Raw genomic sequence first — 20308 nt, forward strand, 5'->3', positions numbered from 1 at the left:
AGAATACAACATGATACCATCAGTTAGGTAATACTGTTATAATACCACATGATACAATCAGTTAGGTAATACTGTTATAATACCACATGATACCATCAGTTAGGTAATACTGTTATAATACCACATGATACCATCAGTTAGGTAATACTGTTATAATATCACATGATACCATCAGTTAGGTAATACTGTTATAATACCATATGATACCATCAGTTAGGTAATACTGTTATAATACCACATGATACCATCAGTTAGGTAATACTGTTATAATACCATATGATACCATCAGTTAGGTAATACTGTTATAATACCACATGATGCAATCAGCTAGCTGTTACTGTTATAATACCACATGATACCATCAGTTAAGTAATACTGTTATAATACCACATGATACCATCAGTTAGGTAATACTGTTATAATACCATATGATACCATCAGTTAGGTAATACTGTTATAATACCACATGATGCAATCAGCTAGCTGTTACTGTTATAATACCACATGATACCATCAGTTAAGTAATACTGTTATAATACCACATGATACCATCAGTTAGGTAATACTGTTATAATACCATATGATACCATCAGTTAGGTAATACTGGTAGAATACAACATGATACCATCAGTTAGGTAATACTGTTATAATACCACATGATACCATCAGTTAGGTAATACTGTTATAATATCACATGATACCATCAGTTAGGTAATACTGTTATAATATCACATGATACCATCAGTTAGGTAATACTGTTATAATACCATATGATACCATCAGTTAGGTAATACTGTTATAATATCACATGATACCATCAGTTAGGTAATACTGTTATAATATCACATGATACCATCAGTTAGGTAATACTGTTATAATACCATATGATACCATCAGTTAGGTAATACTGTTATAATACCACATGATGCAATCAGCTAGCTGTTACTGTTATAATACCACATGATACCATCAGTTAAGTAATACTGTTATAATACCACATGATACCATCAGTTAGGTAATACTGTTATAATACCATATGATACCATCAGTTAGGTAATACTGTTATAATACCACATGATGCAATCAGCTAGCTGTTACTGTTATAATACCACATGATACCATCAGTTAAGTAATACTGTTAAAATACCATATGATACCATCAGTTAGGTAATACTGGTAGAATACAACATGATACCATCAGTTAGGTAATACTGTTATAATACCATATGATACCATCAGTTAGGTAATACTGGTAGAATACAACATGATACCATCAGTTAGGTAATACTGTTATAATACCACATGATATCATCAGTTAGGTAATACTGTTATTTACATTTACATTTAAGTCATTTAGCAGACGCTCTTATCCAGAGCGACTTACAAATTGGTGCATTCACCTTATGACATCCAGTGGAACAGCCACTTTACAATAGTGCATCTAAATATTTTAAGGGGGGGGGGTGAGAAGGATTACTTTATCCTATCCTAAGTATTCCTTAAAGAGGTGGGGTTTCAGGTGTCTCAGGAAGGTGGTGATTGACTCCGCTGTCCTGGCGTCGTGAGGGAGTTTGTTCCACCATTGGGGTTATAATACCACATGATACCATCAGTTAGGTAATACTGGTATAATATCACATGATACAATCAGCTAGCTGGGTCTGCTATAATACCACATGATACCATCAGTTAGGTAATACTGTTATAATACCACATGATACCATCAGTTAGGTAATACTGTTATAATACCACATGATACCATCAGTTAGGTAATACTGTTATAATACCACATGATACCATCAGTTAGGTAATACTGTTATAATACCACATGATACCATCAGTTAGGTAATACTGTTATAATATCACATGATACAATCAGCTAGCTAGGCCTGCTATAATACCACATGATACCATCAGTTAGGTAATACTGTTATAATACCACATGATACCATCAGTTAGGTAATACTGTTTATAATACCACATGATGCAATCAGTTAGGTAATACTGTTATAATACCACATGATGCAATCAGCTAGCTGTTACTGTTATAATACCACATGATACCATCAGTTAAGTAATACTGGTAGAATACAACATGATACCATCAGTTAGGTAATACTGTTATAATACCACATGATACCATCAGTTAGGTAATACTGGTATAATATCACATGATACAATCAGCTAGCTGGGTCTGCTATAATACCACATGATACCATCAGTTAGGTAATACTGTTATAATACCACATGATACCATCAGTTAGGTAATACTGTTATAATACCACATGATACCATCAGTTAGGTAATACTGTTATAATACCATATGATACCATCAGCTAGTTGTTACTGTTATAATACCACATGATACCATCAGCTAGTTGTTACTGTTATAATACCACATGATACCATCAGTTAGGTAATACTGTTATAATACCACATTATACCATCAGTTAGGTAATACTGTTATAATACCATATGATACCATCAGCTAATTGTTACTGTTATAATATCACATGATACCATCAGTTAGGTAATACTGTTATAATACCATATGTTACCATCAGTTAGGTAATACTGTTATAATACCATATGATACCGTCAGCTAATTGTTACTGTTATAATACCACATGATACCATCAGCTAATTGTTACTGTTATAATACCACATGATACCATCAGCTAGTTGTTACTGTTATAATACCACATGATACCATCAGTTAGGTAATACTGTTATAATACCACATGATACCATCAGTTAGGTAATACTGTTATAATACCACATGATACCATCAGTTAGGTAATACTGTTATAATACCATATGATACCATCAGTTAGGTAATACTGTTATAATACCACATTATACCATCAGTTAGGTAATACTGTTATAATACCACATTATACCATCAGTTAGGTAATACTGTTATAATACCATATGATACCATCAGCTAATTGTTACTGTTATAATACCACATGATACCATCAGCTAGTTGTTACTGTTATAATACCACATGATACCATCAGCTAGTTGTTACTGTTATAATACCACATGATACCATCAGTTAGGTAATACTGTTATAATACCACATGATACCATCAGTTAGGTAATACTGTTATAATACCACATGATACCATCAGTTAGGTAATACTGTTATAATACCATATGATACCATCAGTTAGGTAATACTGTTATAATACCACATTATACCATCAGTTAGGTAATACTGTTATAATACCACATTATACCATCAGTTAGGTAATACTGTTATAATACCATATGATACCATCAGCTAATTGTTACTGTTATAATACCACATGATACCATCAGCTAGTTGTTACTGTTATAATACCACATGATACCATCAGTTAGGTAATACTGTTATAATACCACATGATACCATCAGTTAGGTAATACTGTTATAATACCACATGATACCATCAGTTAGGTAATACTGTTATAATACCATATGATACCATCAGTTAGGTAATACTGTTATAATACCACATGATACCATCAGTTAGGTAATACTGTTATAATACCATATGATACAATCAGCTAGCTGTTACTGTTATAATACCACATGATACCATCAGTTAAGTAATACTGTTATAATACCACATGATACCATCAGTTAGGTAATACTGTTATAATACCATATGATACCATCAGTTAGGTATTACTGGTAGAATACAACATGATACCATCAGTTAGGTAATACTGTTATAATACCACATGATACCATCAGTTAGGTAATACTGTTATAATACCACATGATACCATCAGTTAGGTAATACTGGTATAATATCACATGATACAATCAGCTAGCTGGGTCTGCTATAATACCACATGATACCATCAGTTAGGTAATACTGTTATAATACCACATGATACCATCAGTTAGGTAATACTGTTATAATACCACATGATACCATCAGTTAGGTAATACTGTTATAATACCACATGATACCATCAGTTAGGTAATACTGTTATAATACCACATGATACCATCAGTTAGGTAATACTGTTATAATATCACATGATACAATCAGCTAGCTAGGCCTGCTATAATACCACATGATACCATCAGTTAGGTAATACTGTTATAATACCACATGATACCATCAGTTAGGTAATACTATTATAATACCACATGATACCATCAGTTAGGTAATACTGTTATAATACCACATGATACCATCAGTTAGGTAATAGTGTTATAATACCATATGATACCATCAGTTAGGTAATACTGTTATAATACCACATTATACCATCAGTTAGGTAATACTGTTATAATACCACATTATACCATCAGTTAGGTAATACTGTTATAATACCATATGATACCATCAGCTAATTGTTACTGTTATAATACCACATGATACCATCAGCTAGTTGTTACTGTTATAATACCACATGATACCATCAGCTAGTTGTTACTGTTATAATACCACATGATACCATCAGTTAGGTAATACTGTTATAATACCATATGATACCATCAGTTAGGTAATACTGTTATAATACCACATTATACCATCAGTTAGGTAATACTGTTATAATACCACATTATACCATCAGTTAGGTAATACTGTTATAATACCATATGATACCATCAGCTAATTGTTACTGTTATAATACCACATGATACCATCAGCTAGTTGTTACTGTTATAATACCACATGATACCATCAGTTAGGTAATACTGTTATAATACCACATGATACCATCAGTTAGGTAATACTGTTATAATACCACATGATACCATCAGTTAGGTAATACTGTTATAATACCATATGATACCATCAGTTAGGTAATACTGTTATAATACCACATGATACCATCAGTTAGGTAATACTGTTATAATACCATATGATACAATCAGCTAGCTGTTACTGTTATAATACCACATGATACCATCAGTTAAGTAATACTGTTATAATACCACATGATACCATCAGTTAGGTAATACTGTTATAATACCATATGATACCATCAGTTAGGTAATCCTGGTAGAATACAACATGATACCATCAGTTAGGTAATACTGTTATAATACCACATGATACCATCAGTTAGGTAATACTGTTATAATACCACATGATACCATCAGTTAGGTAATACTTGTATAATATCACATGATACAATCAGGTAGCTGGGTCTGCTATAATACCACATGATACCATCAGTTAGGTAATACTGTTATAATACCACATGATACCATCAGTTAGGTAATACTGTTATAATACCACATGATACCATCAGTTAGGTAATACTGTTATAATACCACATGATACCATCAGTTAGGTAATACTGTTATAATACCACATGATACCATCAGTTAGGTAATACTGTTATAATATCACATGATACAATCAGCTAGCTAGGCCTGCTATAATACCACATGATACCATCAGTTAGGTAATACTGTTATAATACCACATGATACCATCAGTTAGGTAATACTGTTATAATACCACATGATACCATCAGTTAGGTAATACTGTTATAATACCATATGATACCATCAGCTAGTTGTTACTGTTATAATACCACATGATACCATCAGCTAGTTGTTACTGTTATAATACCACATGATACCATCAGTTAGGTAATACTGTTATAATACCACATTATACCATCAGTTAGGTAATACTGTTATAATACCACATGATACCATCAGTTAGGTAATACTGTTATAATACCATATGATACCATCAGTTAGGTAATACTGTTATAATACCACATGATACCATCAGTTAGGTAATACTGTTATAATACCATATGATACCATCAGTTAGGTAATACTGTTATAATACCACATGATACCATCAGTTAGGTAATACTGTTATAATACCATATGATACCATCAGTTAGGTAATACTGTTATAATACCACATGATGCAATCAGCTAGCTGTTACTGTTATAATACCACATGATACCATCAGTTAAGTAATACTGGTAGAATACAACATGATACCATCAGTTAGGTAATACTGTTATAATACCACATGATACCATCAGTTAGGTAATACTGTTATAATACCACATGATACCATCAGTTAGGTAATACTGGTATAATATCACATGATACAATCAGCTAGCTGGGTCTGCTATAATACCACATGATACCATCAGTTAGGTAATACTGTTATAATACCACATGATACCATCAGTTAGGTAATACTGTTATAATACCACATGATACCATCAGTTAGGTAATACTGTTATAATATCACATGATACAATCAGCTAGCTAGGCCTGCTATAATACCACATGATACCATCAGTTAGGTAATACTGTTATAATACCACATGATACCATCAGTTAGGTAATACTGGTAGAATACAACATGATACCATCAGTTAGGTAATACTGTTATAATACCACATGATATCATCAGTTAGGTAATACTGTTATAATACCACATGATACCATCAGTTAGGTAATACTGCTATAATACCACATGATACCATCAGTTAGGTAATACTGTTATAATACCACATGATATCATCAGTTAGGTAATACTGTTATAATACCATATGATACCATCAGCTAGTTGTTACTGTTATAATACCACATGATACCATCAGCTAGTTGTTACTGTTATAATACCACATGATACCATCAGTTAGGTAATACTGTTATAATACCACATTATACCATCAGTTAGGTAATACTGTTATAATACCATATGATACCATCAGCTAGTTGTTACTGTTATAATACCACATGATACCATCAGCTAGTTGTTACTGTTATAATACCACATGATACCATCAGTTAGGTAATACTGTTATAATACCACATTATACCATCAGTTAGGTAATACTGTTATAATACCATATGATACCATCAGCTAATTGTTATTGTTATAATATCACATGATACCATCAGTTAGGTAATACTGTTATAATATCACATGATACCATCAGCTAGTTGTTACTGTTATAATACCACATGATACCATCAGCTAGTTGTTACTGTTATAATACCACATGATACCATCAGTTAGGTAATACTGTTATAATACCACATTATACCATCAGTTAGGTAATACTGTTATAATACCATATGATACCATCAGCTAATTGTTACTGTTATAATATCACATGATACCATCAGTTAGGTAATACTGTTATAATATCACATGATACCATCAGTTAGGTAATACTGTTATAATACCATATGTTACCATCAGTTAGGTAATACTGTTATAATATCACATGATACCATCAGCTAATTGTTACTGTTATAATACCACATGATACCATCAGCTAGTTGTTACTGTTATAATACCACATGATACCATCAGTTAGGTAATACTGTTATAATACCACATGATACCATCAGTTAGGTAATACTGTTATAATACCATATGATACCATCAGTTAGGTAATACTGTTATAATATCACATGATACCATCAGTTAGGTAATACTGTTATAATACCATATGTTACCATCAGTTAGGTAATACTGTTATAATACCATATGATACCGTCAGCTAATTGTTACTGTTATAATACCACATGATACCATCAGCTAATTGTTACTGTTATAATACCACATGATACCATCAGCTAGTTGTTACTGTTATAATACCACATGATACCATCAGTTAGGTAATACTGTTATAATACCACATGATACCATCAGTTAGGTAATACTGTTATAATACCACATGATACCATCAGTTAGGTAATACTGTTATAATACCATATGATACCATCAGTTAGGTAATACTGTTATAATACCACATTATACCATCAGTTAGGTAATACTGTTATAATACCACATTATACCATCAGTTAGGTAATACTGTTATAATACCATATGATACCATCAGCTAATTGTTACTGTTATAATACCACATGATACCATCAGCTAGTTGTTACTGTTATAATACCACATGATACCATCAGCTAGTTGTTACTGTTATAATACCATGATACCATCAGTTAGGTAATACTGTTATAATACCACATGATACCATCAGTTAGGTAATACTGTTATAATACCACATGATACCATCAGTTAGGTAATACTGTTATAATACCATATGATACCATCAGTTAGGTAATACTGTTATAATACCACATTATACCATCAGTTAGGTAATACTGTTATAATACCACATTATACCATCAGTTAGGTAATACTGTTATAATACCATATGATACCATCAGCTAATTGTTACTGTTATAATACCACATGATACCATCAGCTAGTTGTTACTGTTATAATACCACATGATACCATCAGTTAGGTAATACTGTTATAATACCACATGATACCATCAGTTAGGTAATACTGTTATAATACCACATGATACCATCAGTTAGGTAATACTGTTATAATACCATATGATACCATCAGTTAGGTAATACTGTTATAATACCACATGATACCATCAGTTAGGTAATACTGTTATAATACCATATGATACAATCAGCTAGCTGTTACTGTTATAATACCACATGATACCATCAGTTAAGTAATACTGTTATAATACCACATGATACCATCAGTTAGGTAATACTGTTATAATACCATATGATACCATCAGTTAGGTATTACTGGTAGAATACAACATGATACCATCAGTTAGGTAATACTGTTATAATACCACATGATACCATCAGTTAGGTAATACTGTTATAATACCACATGATACCATCAGTTAGGTAATACTGGTATAATATCACATGATACAATCAGCTAGCTGGGTCTGCTATAATACCACATGATACCATCAGTTAGGTAATACTGTTATAATACCACATGATACCATCAGTTAGGTAATACTGTTATAATACCACATGATACCATCAGTTAGGTAATACTGTTATAATACCACATGATACCATCAGTTAGGTAATACTGTTATAATACCACATGATACCATCAGTTAGGTAATACTGTTATAATATCACATGATACAATCAGCTAGCTAGGCCTGCTATAATACCACATGATACCATCAGTTAGGTAATACTGTTATAATACCACATGATACCATCAGTTAGGTAATACTATTATAATACCACATGATACCATCAGTTAGGTAATACTGTTATAATACCACATGATACCATCAGTTAGGTAATAGTGTTATAATACCATATGATACCATCAGTTAGGTAATACTGTTATAATACCACATTATACCATCAGTTAGGTAATACTGTTATAATACCACATTATACCATCAGTTAGGTAATACTGTTATAATACCATATGATACCATCAGCTAATTGTTACTGTTATAATACCACATGATACCATCAGCTAGTTGTTACTGTTATAATACCACATGATACCATCAGCTAGTTGTTACTGTTATAATACCACATGATACCATCAGTTAGGTAATACTGTTATAATACCATATGATACCATCAGTTAGGTAATACTGTTATAATACCACATTATACCATCAGTTAGGTAATACTGTTATAATACCACATTATACCATCAGTTAGGTAATACTGTTATAATACCATATGATACCATCAGCTAATTGTTACTGTTATAATACCACATGATACCATCAGCTAGTTGTTACTGTTATAATACCACATGATACCATCAGTTAGGTAATACTGTTATAATACCACATGATACCATCAGTTAGGTAATACTGTTATAATACCATGATACCATCAGTTAGGTAATACTGTTATAATACCATATGATACCATCAGTTAGGTAATACTGTTATAATACCACATGATACCATCAGTTAGGTAATACTGTTATAATACCATATGATACAATCAGCTAGCTGTTACTGTTATAATACCACATGATACCATCAGTTAAGTAATACTGTTATAATACCACATGATACCATCAGTTAGGTAATACTGTTATAATACCATATGATACCATCAGTTAGGTAATCCTGGTAGAATACAACATGATACCATCAGTTAGGTAATACTGTTATAATACCACATGATACCATCAGTTAGGTAATACTGTTATAATACCACATGATACCATCAGTTAGGTAATACTTGTATAATATCACATGATACAATCAGGTAGCTGGGTCTGCTATAATACCACATGATACCATCAGTTAGGTAATACTGTTATAATACCACATGATACCATCAGTTAGGTAATACTGTTATAATACCACATGATACCATCAGTTAGGTAATACTGTTATAATACCACATGATACCATCAGTTAGGTAATACTGTTATAATACCACATGATACCATCAGTTAGGTAATACTGTTATAATATCACATGATACAATCAGCTAGCTAGGCCTGCTATAATACCACATGATACCATCAGTTAGGTAATACTGTTATAATACCACATGATACCATCAGTTAGGTAATACTGTTATAATACCACATGATACCATCAGTTAGGTAATACTGTTATAATACCATATGATACCATCAGCTAGTTGTTACTGTTATAATACCACATGATACCATCAGCTAGTTGTTACTGTTATAATACCACATGATACCATCAGTTAGGTAATACTGTTATAATACCACATTATACCATCAGTTAGGTAATACTGTTATAATACCACATGATACCATCAGTTAGGTAATACTGTTATAATACCATATGATACCATCAGTTAGGTAATACTGTTATAATACCACATGATACCATCAGTTAGGTAATACTGTTATAATACCATATGATACCATCAGTTAGGTAATACTGTTATAATACCACATGATACCATCAGTTAGGTAATACTGTTATAATACCATATGATACCATCAGTTAGGTAATACTGTTATAATACCACATGATGCAATCAGCTAGCTGTTACTGTTATAATACCACATGATACCATCAGTTAAGTAATACTGGTAGAATACAACATGATACCATCAGTTAGGTAATACTGTTATAATACCACATGATACCATCAGTTAGGTAATACTGTTATAATACCACATGATACCATCAGTTAGGTAATACTGGTATAATATCACATGATACAATCAGCTAGCTGGGTCTGCTATAATACCACATGATACCATCAGTTAGGTAATACTGTTATAATACCACATGATACCATCAGTTAGGTAATACTGTTATAATACCACATGATACCATCAGTTAGGTAATACTGTTATAATATCACATGATACAATCAGCTAGCTAGGCCTGCTATAATACCACATGATACCATCAGTTAGGTAATACTGTTATAATACCACATGATACCATCAGTTAGGTAATACTGGTAGAATACAACATGATACCATCAGTTAGGTAATACTGTTATAATACCACATGATATCATCAGTTAGGTAATACTGTTATAATACCACATGATACCATCAGTTAGGTAATACTGCTATAATACCACATGATACCATCAGTTAGGTAATACTGTTATAATACCACATGATATCATCAGTTAGGTAATACTGTTATAATACCATATGATACCATCAGCTAGTTGTTACTGTTATAATACCACATGATACCATCAGCTAGTTGTTACTGTTATAATACCACATGATACCATCAGTTAGGTAATACTGTTATAATACCACATTATACCATCAGTTAGGTAATACTGTTATAATACCATATGATACCATCAGCTAGTTGTTACTGTTATAATACCACATGATACCATCAGCTAGTTGTTACTGTTATAATACCACATGATACCATCAGTTAGGTAATACTGTTATAATACCACATTATACCATCAGTTAGGTAATACTGTTATAATACCATATGATACCATCAGCTAATTGTTATTGTTATAATATCACATGATACCATCAGTTAGGTAATACTGTTATAATATCACATGATACCATCAGCTAGTTGTTACTGTTATAATACCACATGATACCATCAGCTAGTTGTTACTGTTATAATACCACATGATACCATCAGTTAGGTAATACTGTTATAATACCACATTATACCATCAGTTAGGTAATACTGTTATAATACCATATGATACCATCAGCTAATTGTTACTGTTATAATATCACATGATACCATCAGTTAGGTAATACTGTTATAATATCACATGATACCATCAGTTAGGTAATACTGTTATAATACCATATGTTACCATCAGTTAGGTAATACTGTTATAATATCACATGATACCATCAGCTAATTGTTACTGTTATAATACCACATGATACCATCAGCTAGTTGTTACTGTTATAATACCACATGATACCATCAGTTAGGTAATACTGTTATAATACCACATGATACCATCAGTTAGGTAATACTGTTATAATACCATATGATACCATCAGTTAGGTAATACTGTTATAATACCACATTATACCATCAGTTAGGTAATACTGTTATAATACCACATTATACCATCAGTTAGGTAATACTGTTATAATACCATATGATACCATCAGCTAGTTGTTACTGTTATAATACCACATGATACCATCAGCTAGTTGTTACTGTTATAATACCACATGATACCATCAGTTAGGTAATACTGTTATAATACCACATGATACCATCAGTTAGGTAATACTGTTATAATACCACATGATACCATCAGTTATGTAATACTGTTATAATACCATATGATACCATCAGTTAGGTAATATTGTTATAATACCACATTATACCATCAGTTAGGTAATACTGTTATAATACCACATTATACCATCAGTTAGGTAATACTGTTATAATACCATATGATACCATCAGCTAATTGTTACTGTTATAATATCACATGATACCATCAGTTAGGTAATACTGTTATAATATCACATGATACCATCAGTTAGGTAATACTGTTATAATACCATATGTTACCATCAGTTAGGTAATACTGTTATAATACCATATGATACCATCAGCTAATTGTTACTGTTATAATACCACATGATACCATCAGCTAGTTGTTACTGTTATAATACCACATGATACCATCAGTTAGGTAATACTGTTATAATACCATATGATACCATCAGTTAGGTAATACTGTTATAATACCACATGATACCATCAGTTAGGTAATACTGTTATAATACCATATGATACCATCAGCTAGTTGTTACTGTTATAATACCACATGATACCATCAGTTAGGTAATACTGTTATAATACCACATGATACCATCAGTTAGGTAATACTGTTATAATACCATATGATACCATCAGTTAGGTAATACTGTTATAATACCACATGATACCATCAGTTAGGTAATACTGTTATAATACCACATGATACCATCAGTTAAGTAATACTGTTATAATACCACATGATACCATCAGTTAGGTAATACTGTTATAATACCATATGATACCATCAGTTAGGTAATACTGTTATAATACCACATTATACCATCAGTTAGGTAATACTGTTATAATACCACATGATACCATCAGTTAGGTAATACTGTTATAATACCATATGATACCATCAGTTAGGTAATACTGTTATAATACCACATTATACCATCAGTTAGGTAATACTGTTATAATACCATATGATACCATCAGCTAGTTGTTACTGTTATAATACCACATGATACCATCAGTTAGGTAATACTGTTATAATACCACATGATACCATCAGTTAGGTAATACTGTTATAATACCATATGATACCATCAGTTAGGTAATACTGTTATAATACCACATTATACCATCAGTTAGGTAATACTGTTATAATACCACATTATACCATCAGTTAGGTAATACTGTTATAATACCATATGATACCATCAGCTAGTTGTTACTGTTATAATACCACATGATACCATCAGCTAGTTGTTACTGTTATAATACCACATGATACCATCAGTTAGGTAATACTGTTATAATACCACATGATACCATCAGTTAGGTAATACTGTTATAATACCACATGATACCATCAGTTATGTAATACTGTTATAATACCATATGATACCATCAGTTAGGTAATACTGTTATAATACCACATTATACCGTCAGTTAGGTAATACTGTTATAATACCACATTATACCATCAGTTAGGTAATACTGTTATAATACCATATGATACCATCAGCTAATTGTTACTGTTATAATACCACATGATACCATCAGCTAGTTGTTACTGTTATAATACCACATGATACCATCAGTTAGGTAATACTGTTATAATACCACATGATACCATCAGTTAGGTAATACTGTTATAATACCACATGATACCATCAGTTAGGTAATACTGTTATAATACCATATGATACCATTAGTTAGGTAATACTGTTATAATACCACATGATACCATCAGTTAGGTAATACTGTTATAATACCATATGATACAATCAGCTAGCTGTTACTGTTATAATACCACATGATACCATCAGTTAGGTAATACTGTTATAATACCACATGATACCATCAGTTAGGTAATACTGTTATAATACCATATGATACTCGTATGATAATGTGTCACTATTGTTGTCTCTTGCTCGGCACTTGATGTTTTGTTGGCAATGGTATCGCAGTGTTAAAATGAATCCAAATTATGAAAATAAATGATTTTAACTTTAATATTGTAAGAATGATATATTAATGGTGCAGATACAAATGTTATAGACTTGGGGTCCAGTAGATATCAAATAAGTTGTAAACAGATATAATTTGGGCACCATTAGATTGTTCAGATGTTTTAAGAGGAAACTAATGGCCAGACACAAACATGGGTGTTGCTGTAATTATTGGTTACGTACACTACCATTCAAAAGTTTGGGGTCACTTAGAAATGTCCTTGTTTTTGAAAGAAAAACACATTGTTTGTCAAATTGATCAGAAATACAGTGTCCGCCATGTTAATGTTGTAAATGACAATTGCAGCTGGAAACGGCAGATTCTTTTGTGGAATATCTACATAGGCGTACAGAGGCCCATTATCAGCAACCATCACTCCTGTGTTCCAATGGCACGTTGTGTTAGCTAATCCAGGTTTATCATTTTAAAATGCTAATTGATCATTAGAAACCCCTTTTGCAATTATGTTAGCACAGATGAAAACAGTTGTTCTGATTAAAGAAGCAATAAAACTGGCATTCTTTAGACTAGTTGAGTATCTGGAGCATTAGCATTTGTGAGTTTGATTACAGGCTCAAAATGGCCAGAAACAAAGCCCTTTCTTCTGAAACTTGTCAGTTTATTCTTGTTCTGAGAAATGAAGGCTATTTCATGTGAGGAATTGCCAGGAAACTGAAGATCTCGTACAACGCTGTGTACTAATCCCTTCACCGAACAGCGCAAACTGGCTCTAACCAGAATAGAAAGAGGAGTGGGAGGCCCCGGTGCACAACTGAGCAAGAGGACAAGTACATTAGAGTGTCTAGTTTGAGAAACAGACGCTTCACAAATCCTCAACTGGCAGCTTCATTAAATAGTACCCTTCAAAACACCAGTCTCAACGTCAACAGTGAAGAGGCAACTCCGGGATGCTGGCATTCAAGGCAGAGTTACAAATAAAAAGCCATATCTCAGACTGGCCAATAAAAGGAAAAGATTAAGATGGGAAAAAGAACACAGACACTGGACAGAGGAACTCTGCCTCGAAGGCTAGCATCCCAGTTAGGTTAGCATGTGTTGCGGGTATGATACTGTATTTGTGTCACTGTCCCAATACTTTTGGAGCTCACTGTATCGTCCTCCACTGTCCCTGTCCATAAATACAGGGCTCGAACCATTGATCTTCTGCTCGCAAACACACGTGACCATCCTCCTTGAAAACATTACCAACCGTTTGAGCTATACCGAAGGTAGCAATTGGATAGCTCCATCGGCGACATTTCAAGCTAGCGGTGTTTACGGTACATTCTTAACTCTATTACATTAGCGTGTTAATAGCAGACCCTGCACAAGAATAATGGGTGTGCAGTAGGTTGATAACGATATCAGCCAAGTATGTTGGGTTGAAACATTTAAAACATCATTCCTAGCTAATTAGAAATTAGTAATTAAGTGAATGGGCGAGATTAAAAAGGCAAATGGGGGCTAATTTGAGGGCCAACAGCAGATTCTTACATGTGTAACCCAGTAGACCCTTCATGACCGCCCTGAGAAGCTTCCGGTTTGTGGACCAATGGCTCACGGTTCACGCTGGATGCATGATTTACTGGTCCTTTGGGGTCCATGCAGGACCTGTTATGCAGGTGAATGAGGACCCAAAAGCGACTTGGCGAAAACAGAGTCTTTAATCCAGTAAAGTAAAATACAATCAAAAAACACAACTTCCACTCGTAATGACGAGAACCGACTGGAGACTCGATCTTGAACAGCAGGTAGCCTCGGGAAGGCACTTGAACCTAGCAGACTCAGACACCTGCTCACCACGCAGCATCTGAGGGAAACACGACACGACTGGGCGATACACAAACACAGCACGGTGACCAATACATACAAGGATCCGACAGGACAGGAACGGAACACAAAGGAAGAAATAGGGACTCTAATCAGGGGAAAGGATCGGGAACAGGTGTGGGAAGACTAAATGATGATTAGGGGAATAGGAACAGCTGGGAGCAGGAACGGAACGATAGAGAGAAGAGAGAGCGAGAGAGTGAGAGAGGGAGGGGGAGAGAGAGGGATAGAAAGAGGGAACGAACCTAATAAGACCAGCAGGGGGAAACGAACAGAAGGGAAAGCATAATGACAAGACAATATATGACAAAACATGACAGGACCACCCTAAAACTGACTTATCTTCTGTGATGTAAGTATTTCTTCATTGCTTTCTCTCCCTCTCTCTCTCTCTGTCTCTCTCTCTCTCTCTCTCTCTCTCTCTCTCTCTCTCTCTCTCTCTCTCTCTCTCTCTCTCTCTCTCTCTCTCTCTCTCTCTGTCTCTCTCTGTCTCTTTCTCTCTCTGTCTCTCTCTCTCTGTCTCTCTCTCTCTCTCTCTCTCTCTCTCTCTCTCTCTCTCTCTCTCTCTCTCTCTCTCTCTCTCTGTCTCTCTCTCTCTCTCTCTCTCTCTCTCTGTCTCTCTCTCTCTCTCTCTCTCTCTCTTTCTCTCCCTCTCTCTCTCTCTCTCTCTCTCTCTCTCTCTCTCTCTCTCTCTCTCTCTCTCTCTCTCTCTCTCTCTCTCTCTCTCTCTCTCTCTCTCTCTCTCTCTCTCTCTCTCTCTCTCTCTCTGTTTTGTCTCTCTTTCACAGATGAGGATGAGTGTAAGGAAACTCCAGATGTGTGTGCTGGTCAGGGTGTGTGTGAGAACACTTTTGGGAGTTATAAGTGTGTCTGCCAAAGAGGTTACCGGGGCAATGGCTCATACTGTGAGGGTAAGAAGCAATGCCATTGCATAACAGAACTGAACATTTCTGTGGAAAATGTATTTTAGATTTAGAGAGTTTAATAGTCACAGGGTTGCAGATGGAATTTGATGTTGATTTTGTTGACAATGACTTGTGTCCCCTCTCTCTCTCCCTCCCTCCTCTCTCTCTCTTTCTGTCTCTCTACTCCAGATGAGAATGAGTGTGCATCAGGGCGTCACGGTTGTGATACTAATGCTCGCTGTGGGAACATCATTGGCTCCTACTTCTGCCAGTGTTACCAGGGCTTCAATGGGGATGGTCTCTCTTGCTTCGGTGGGTGAGACAGAAGCAGATGGCTTGTGTGTGTGCTCAAGGTGTTGCTGTACATACCATTGTTTTACTGTGCTCTACTACAGTGTATTATTATGGATGTCTGTTTGTTGCCATGGTTACAGATGTTGATGAGTGTGCCCTGAGCAATGGGCACTGTGAGCACAACTGCACCAACGAGCCAGGAGGCTACAGCTGCCACTGTGGCATAGGCTACCAGCTAGCCCAGGATGGACACAACTGCTCAGGTAAACTACAGTAATGCACTGGTAAACTACAGTACTGCACAGTCAACTACAGTACTATGCAGTACACTACAGAACTATACAGTAAACTACAGTACTGCACTGGTAAACTACAGTAATGCACTGATAAACTACAGTGCTGCACAGTAAACTACAGTACTACAGGGTAAACTACAGTGCTGCACTGGTAAACTATAGTACTGCACTGGTCAACCACAGTACTACACTGTAAACTACAGTACTGCACTGGTAAACTACAATACTACACAGGTCAAAGGTCCAATGCAGCTGTTTTCATCTCAATATCCAATCATTTCTGGGTAACAATTAAGTACCTTACTATGATTGTTTTCGCTAAAAAAAAAGTAAAAAAGAAAAAACTATTGCTTCTTAGCGAAGACTAATTTCTCAAGTAAGAATTTTTCTAGTACTGTCTGGGAGGGGTCTGAGTGGGGAGGGAAAAACTGAAAACTAGCTGTTATTGGCAGAGAGGTTTGAAACTCTCTTTCTTATTGGCCTGTTAACTAAACTACCACATGGTGATGTCACCATGAAAGGCCAAAACTCCCTCCCACCAAAACAGGATGAAATTTCAGGCTGTCTTTTCAAGCAGCTCTTACACTTAAAAGGGCAATATCATAGTTCTCACAATTTGACAGTATTATTCCAACCTCATAGTGTGGAAATATTTAGAATACACAGGGAAATCACGTTTTTCACTGCACTGGGCCTTTAACTACAATTCACCACAGGTTTAATACTGTACTGCACTGGTAAACAACAGTACTGAACAGGTCAACTACAGCACTGCACAATTACTAGAGTATTCTACTCCATGTACAGGTAAAGAGCATATCGCTATTAACACAGATAGACAGAATGCTCTCCTTTGTGTACTCATAAAGAATAAACTACCAGTAACATATATAGAGTACATAGCTAGTTAACTACCTACAGTACACTACAGAGCTAATGAATACGCACTAACCTGAATCTCCTCCCTGTCCTTGGTCCCCCAGACGTTGATGAGTGTGTGGTGCAGAACGGGACGTGTGAGCAGGTGTGCACCAACACGCAGGGCTCCTTCCTGTGTTCCTGCCGACCTGGCTACCAGCTTCACATCGACCGCCACAGCTGTGTAGGTCAGTAGTCAGTGGGCCGCTAAGATCCAGTTAAGCCTTGTTCTGGCCCAGTTCTGCTACTGTAAAACCACCTCGGAAAAGCATACTGTAGAGTAGGATGGTAATCTATCCAACTAGACAGTATGTTAGCAGTAAAGTAGTCAGCCTAGACTTCCTAGAGTGTTGTCTTTTTTTCCGGGCTTACGTTCAGTTTTTGAGAAATGCACTTTATTTTGCTTGTCATGTGTCTGTTTGATATCGCTAACTGTAACACAATTAGTCATTTGGTGTGTGTGTGTGTGTGTGTTAGATATCGACGAGTGTAAGCTCCAGAACGGGGGCTGCTCCCACACCTGCACCAACACACCGGGGGGGCACACGTGTTCCTGTCCCGCCCCTCTACTGCTGCACGCGGACAATACCAGCTGTGTCAGTACGTCCCCCACCTTCGCCTCACCTCACCTCACTGTGTGTGTGTTTGTTTGAATTTGTCACGGTGCCCCACAAAGAAACCCAGACCGACAGTGTGCATGACTGCATCCTTATTTTTGACTATGTTTGATGTGGTATTGTACTCCTGTCAACTTTCCGTCAAGTGATTTCTCGCAGTGCTCCACAAAGAAACTCAGACCTACGTTTCCAAAAGTCGGCGTTTCAACACACACGAGTGTGTGTGGTGAGTGAGTAGATCAGGCCAGTGGTGTGTCTCTGCCCCGTGTGTGTCCCCTGTGTGCTATGTTGCGCCGTGTGTGTGCTTTCTCTCCCGGGTAGATGTGACCTCGTGCGACTTTAGGAGAGGCGGCTGTGACCACTTGTGTACTGTGCGCGCCGAGGGGCTTCTCTACTGCAGCTGCAGTGCAGGATGGCAACTGGGCAAGGACCTGAGGAGTTGCCTGGGTGAGAAAGCCTCTTTGTCCTTCCCTCTATTTCTCTTTCCTCTTGCTTTTCCCCTTCAAGGTCACCTGCTTCTTTATATATAGATAAAAGAGGGAAAAAACTGTCCAGTCTATGAAAATATGTATGAGACATTTCCTTTACTTTGGGGTTAAAACAACAGGCTTATATGTACAGAACACCTCCAAATATGAACTCCCACTTCTCTGTTTCTCTACCCCTGACTTCTCCTTCTCTGTCTGGCTTCCTGTCTATCTGCTTGTCTGACACTTGGCGGTCTCTCTCTCTGTCTCAGATGTGAATGAGTGTGGGGACTTCACGAACGGCGGTTGTGAGCAGCTGTGCCAGAACCACCCTGGTGGCTTTAACTGCAGCTGCGGGGAGGGCTACGTAGCGCGTACCGACGACCCCACCAGGTGCCAACGTGAGTCTGCTGTGTGTCCCACTGCCTGAACTCTTGAGAAGTACTATAACGAGTAA

General features: G+C 35.4%; 1 protein-coding gene across 1 annotated transcript in view; it reads left to right on the forward strand.

Moving 5' to 3' along the window:
- Positions 1 to 20308, forward strand: part of LOC123997261 (latent-transforming growth factor beta-binding protein 4-like) — a 70743-nt gene that overhangs the window by 8910 nt on the left and 41525 nt on the right. Inside the window, exons 8-14 of the mRNA XM_046301422.1 lie at positions 17143 to 17265; positions 17449 to 17571; positions 17694 to 17816; positions 18833 to 18955; positions 19245 to 19367; positions 19706 to 19831; positions 20124 to 20252. Coding sequence (XP_046157378.1) covers positions 17143 to 17265; positions 17449 to 17571; positions 17694 to 17816; positions 18833 to 18955; positions 19245 to 19367; positions 19706 to 19831; positions 20124 to 20252 — 870 coding nt within the window. The remainder of the gene's footprint in view (positions 1 to 17142; positions 17266 to 17448; positions 17572 to 17693; positions 17817 to 18832; positions 18956 to 19244; positions 19368 to 19705; positions 19832 to 20123; positions 20253 to 20308) is intronic.

The sequence above is a fragment of the Oncorhynchus gorbuscha genome, linkage group LG15 (assembly GCF_021184085.1).
Source record: "Oncorhynchus gorbuscha isolate QuinsamMale2020 ecotype Even-year linkage group LG15, OgorEven_v1.0, whole genome shotgun sequence".
Classification (NCBI taxonomy): Eukaryota; Metazoa; Chordata; class Actinopteri; order Salmoniformes; family Salmonidae; genus Oncorhynchus; species Oncorhynchus gorbuscha.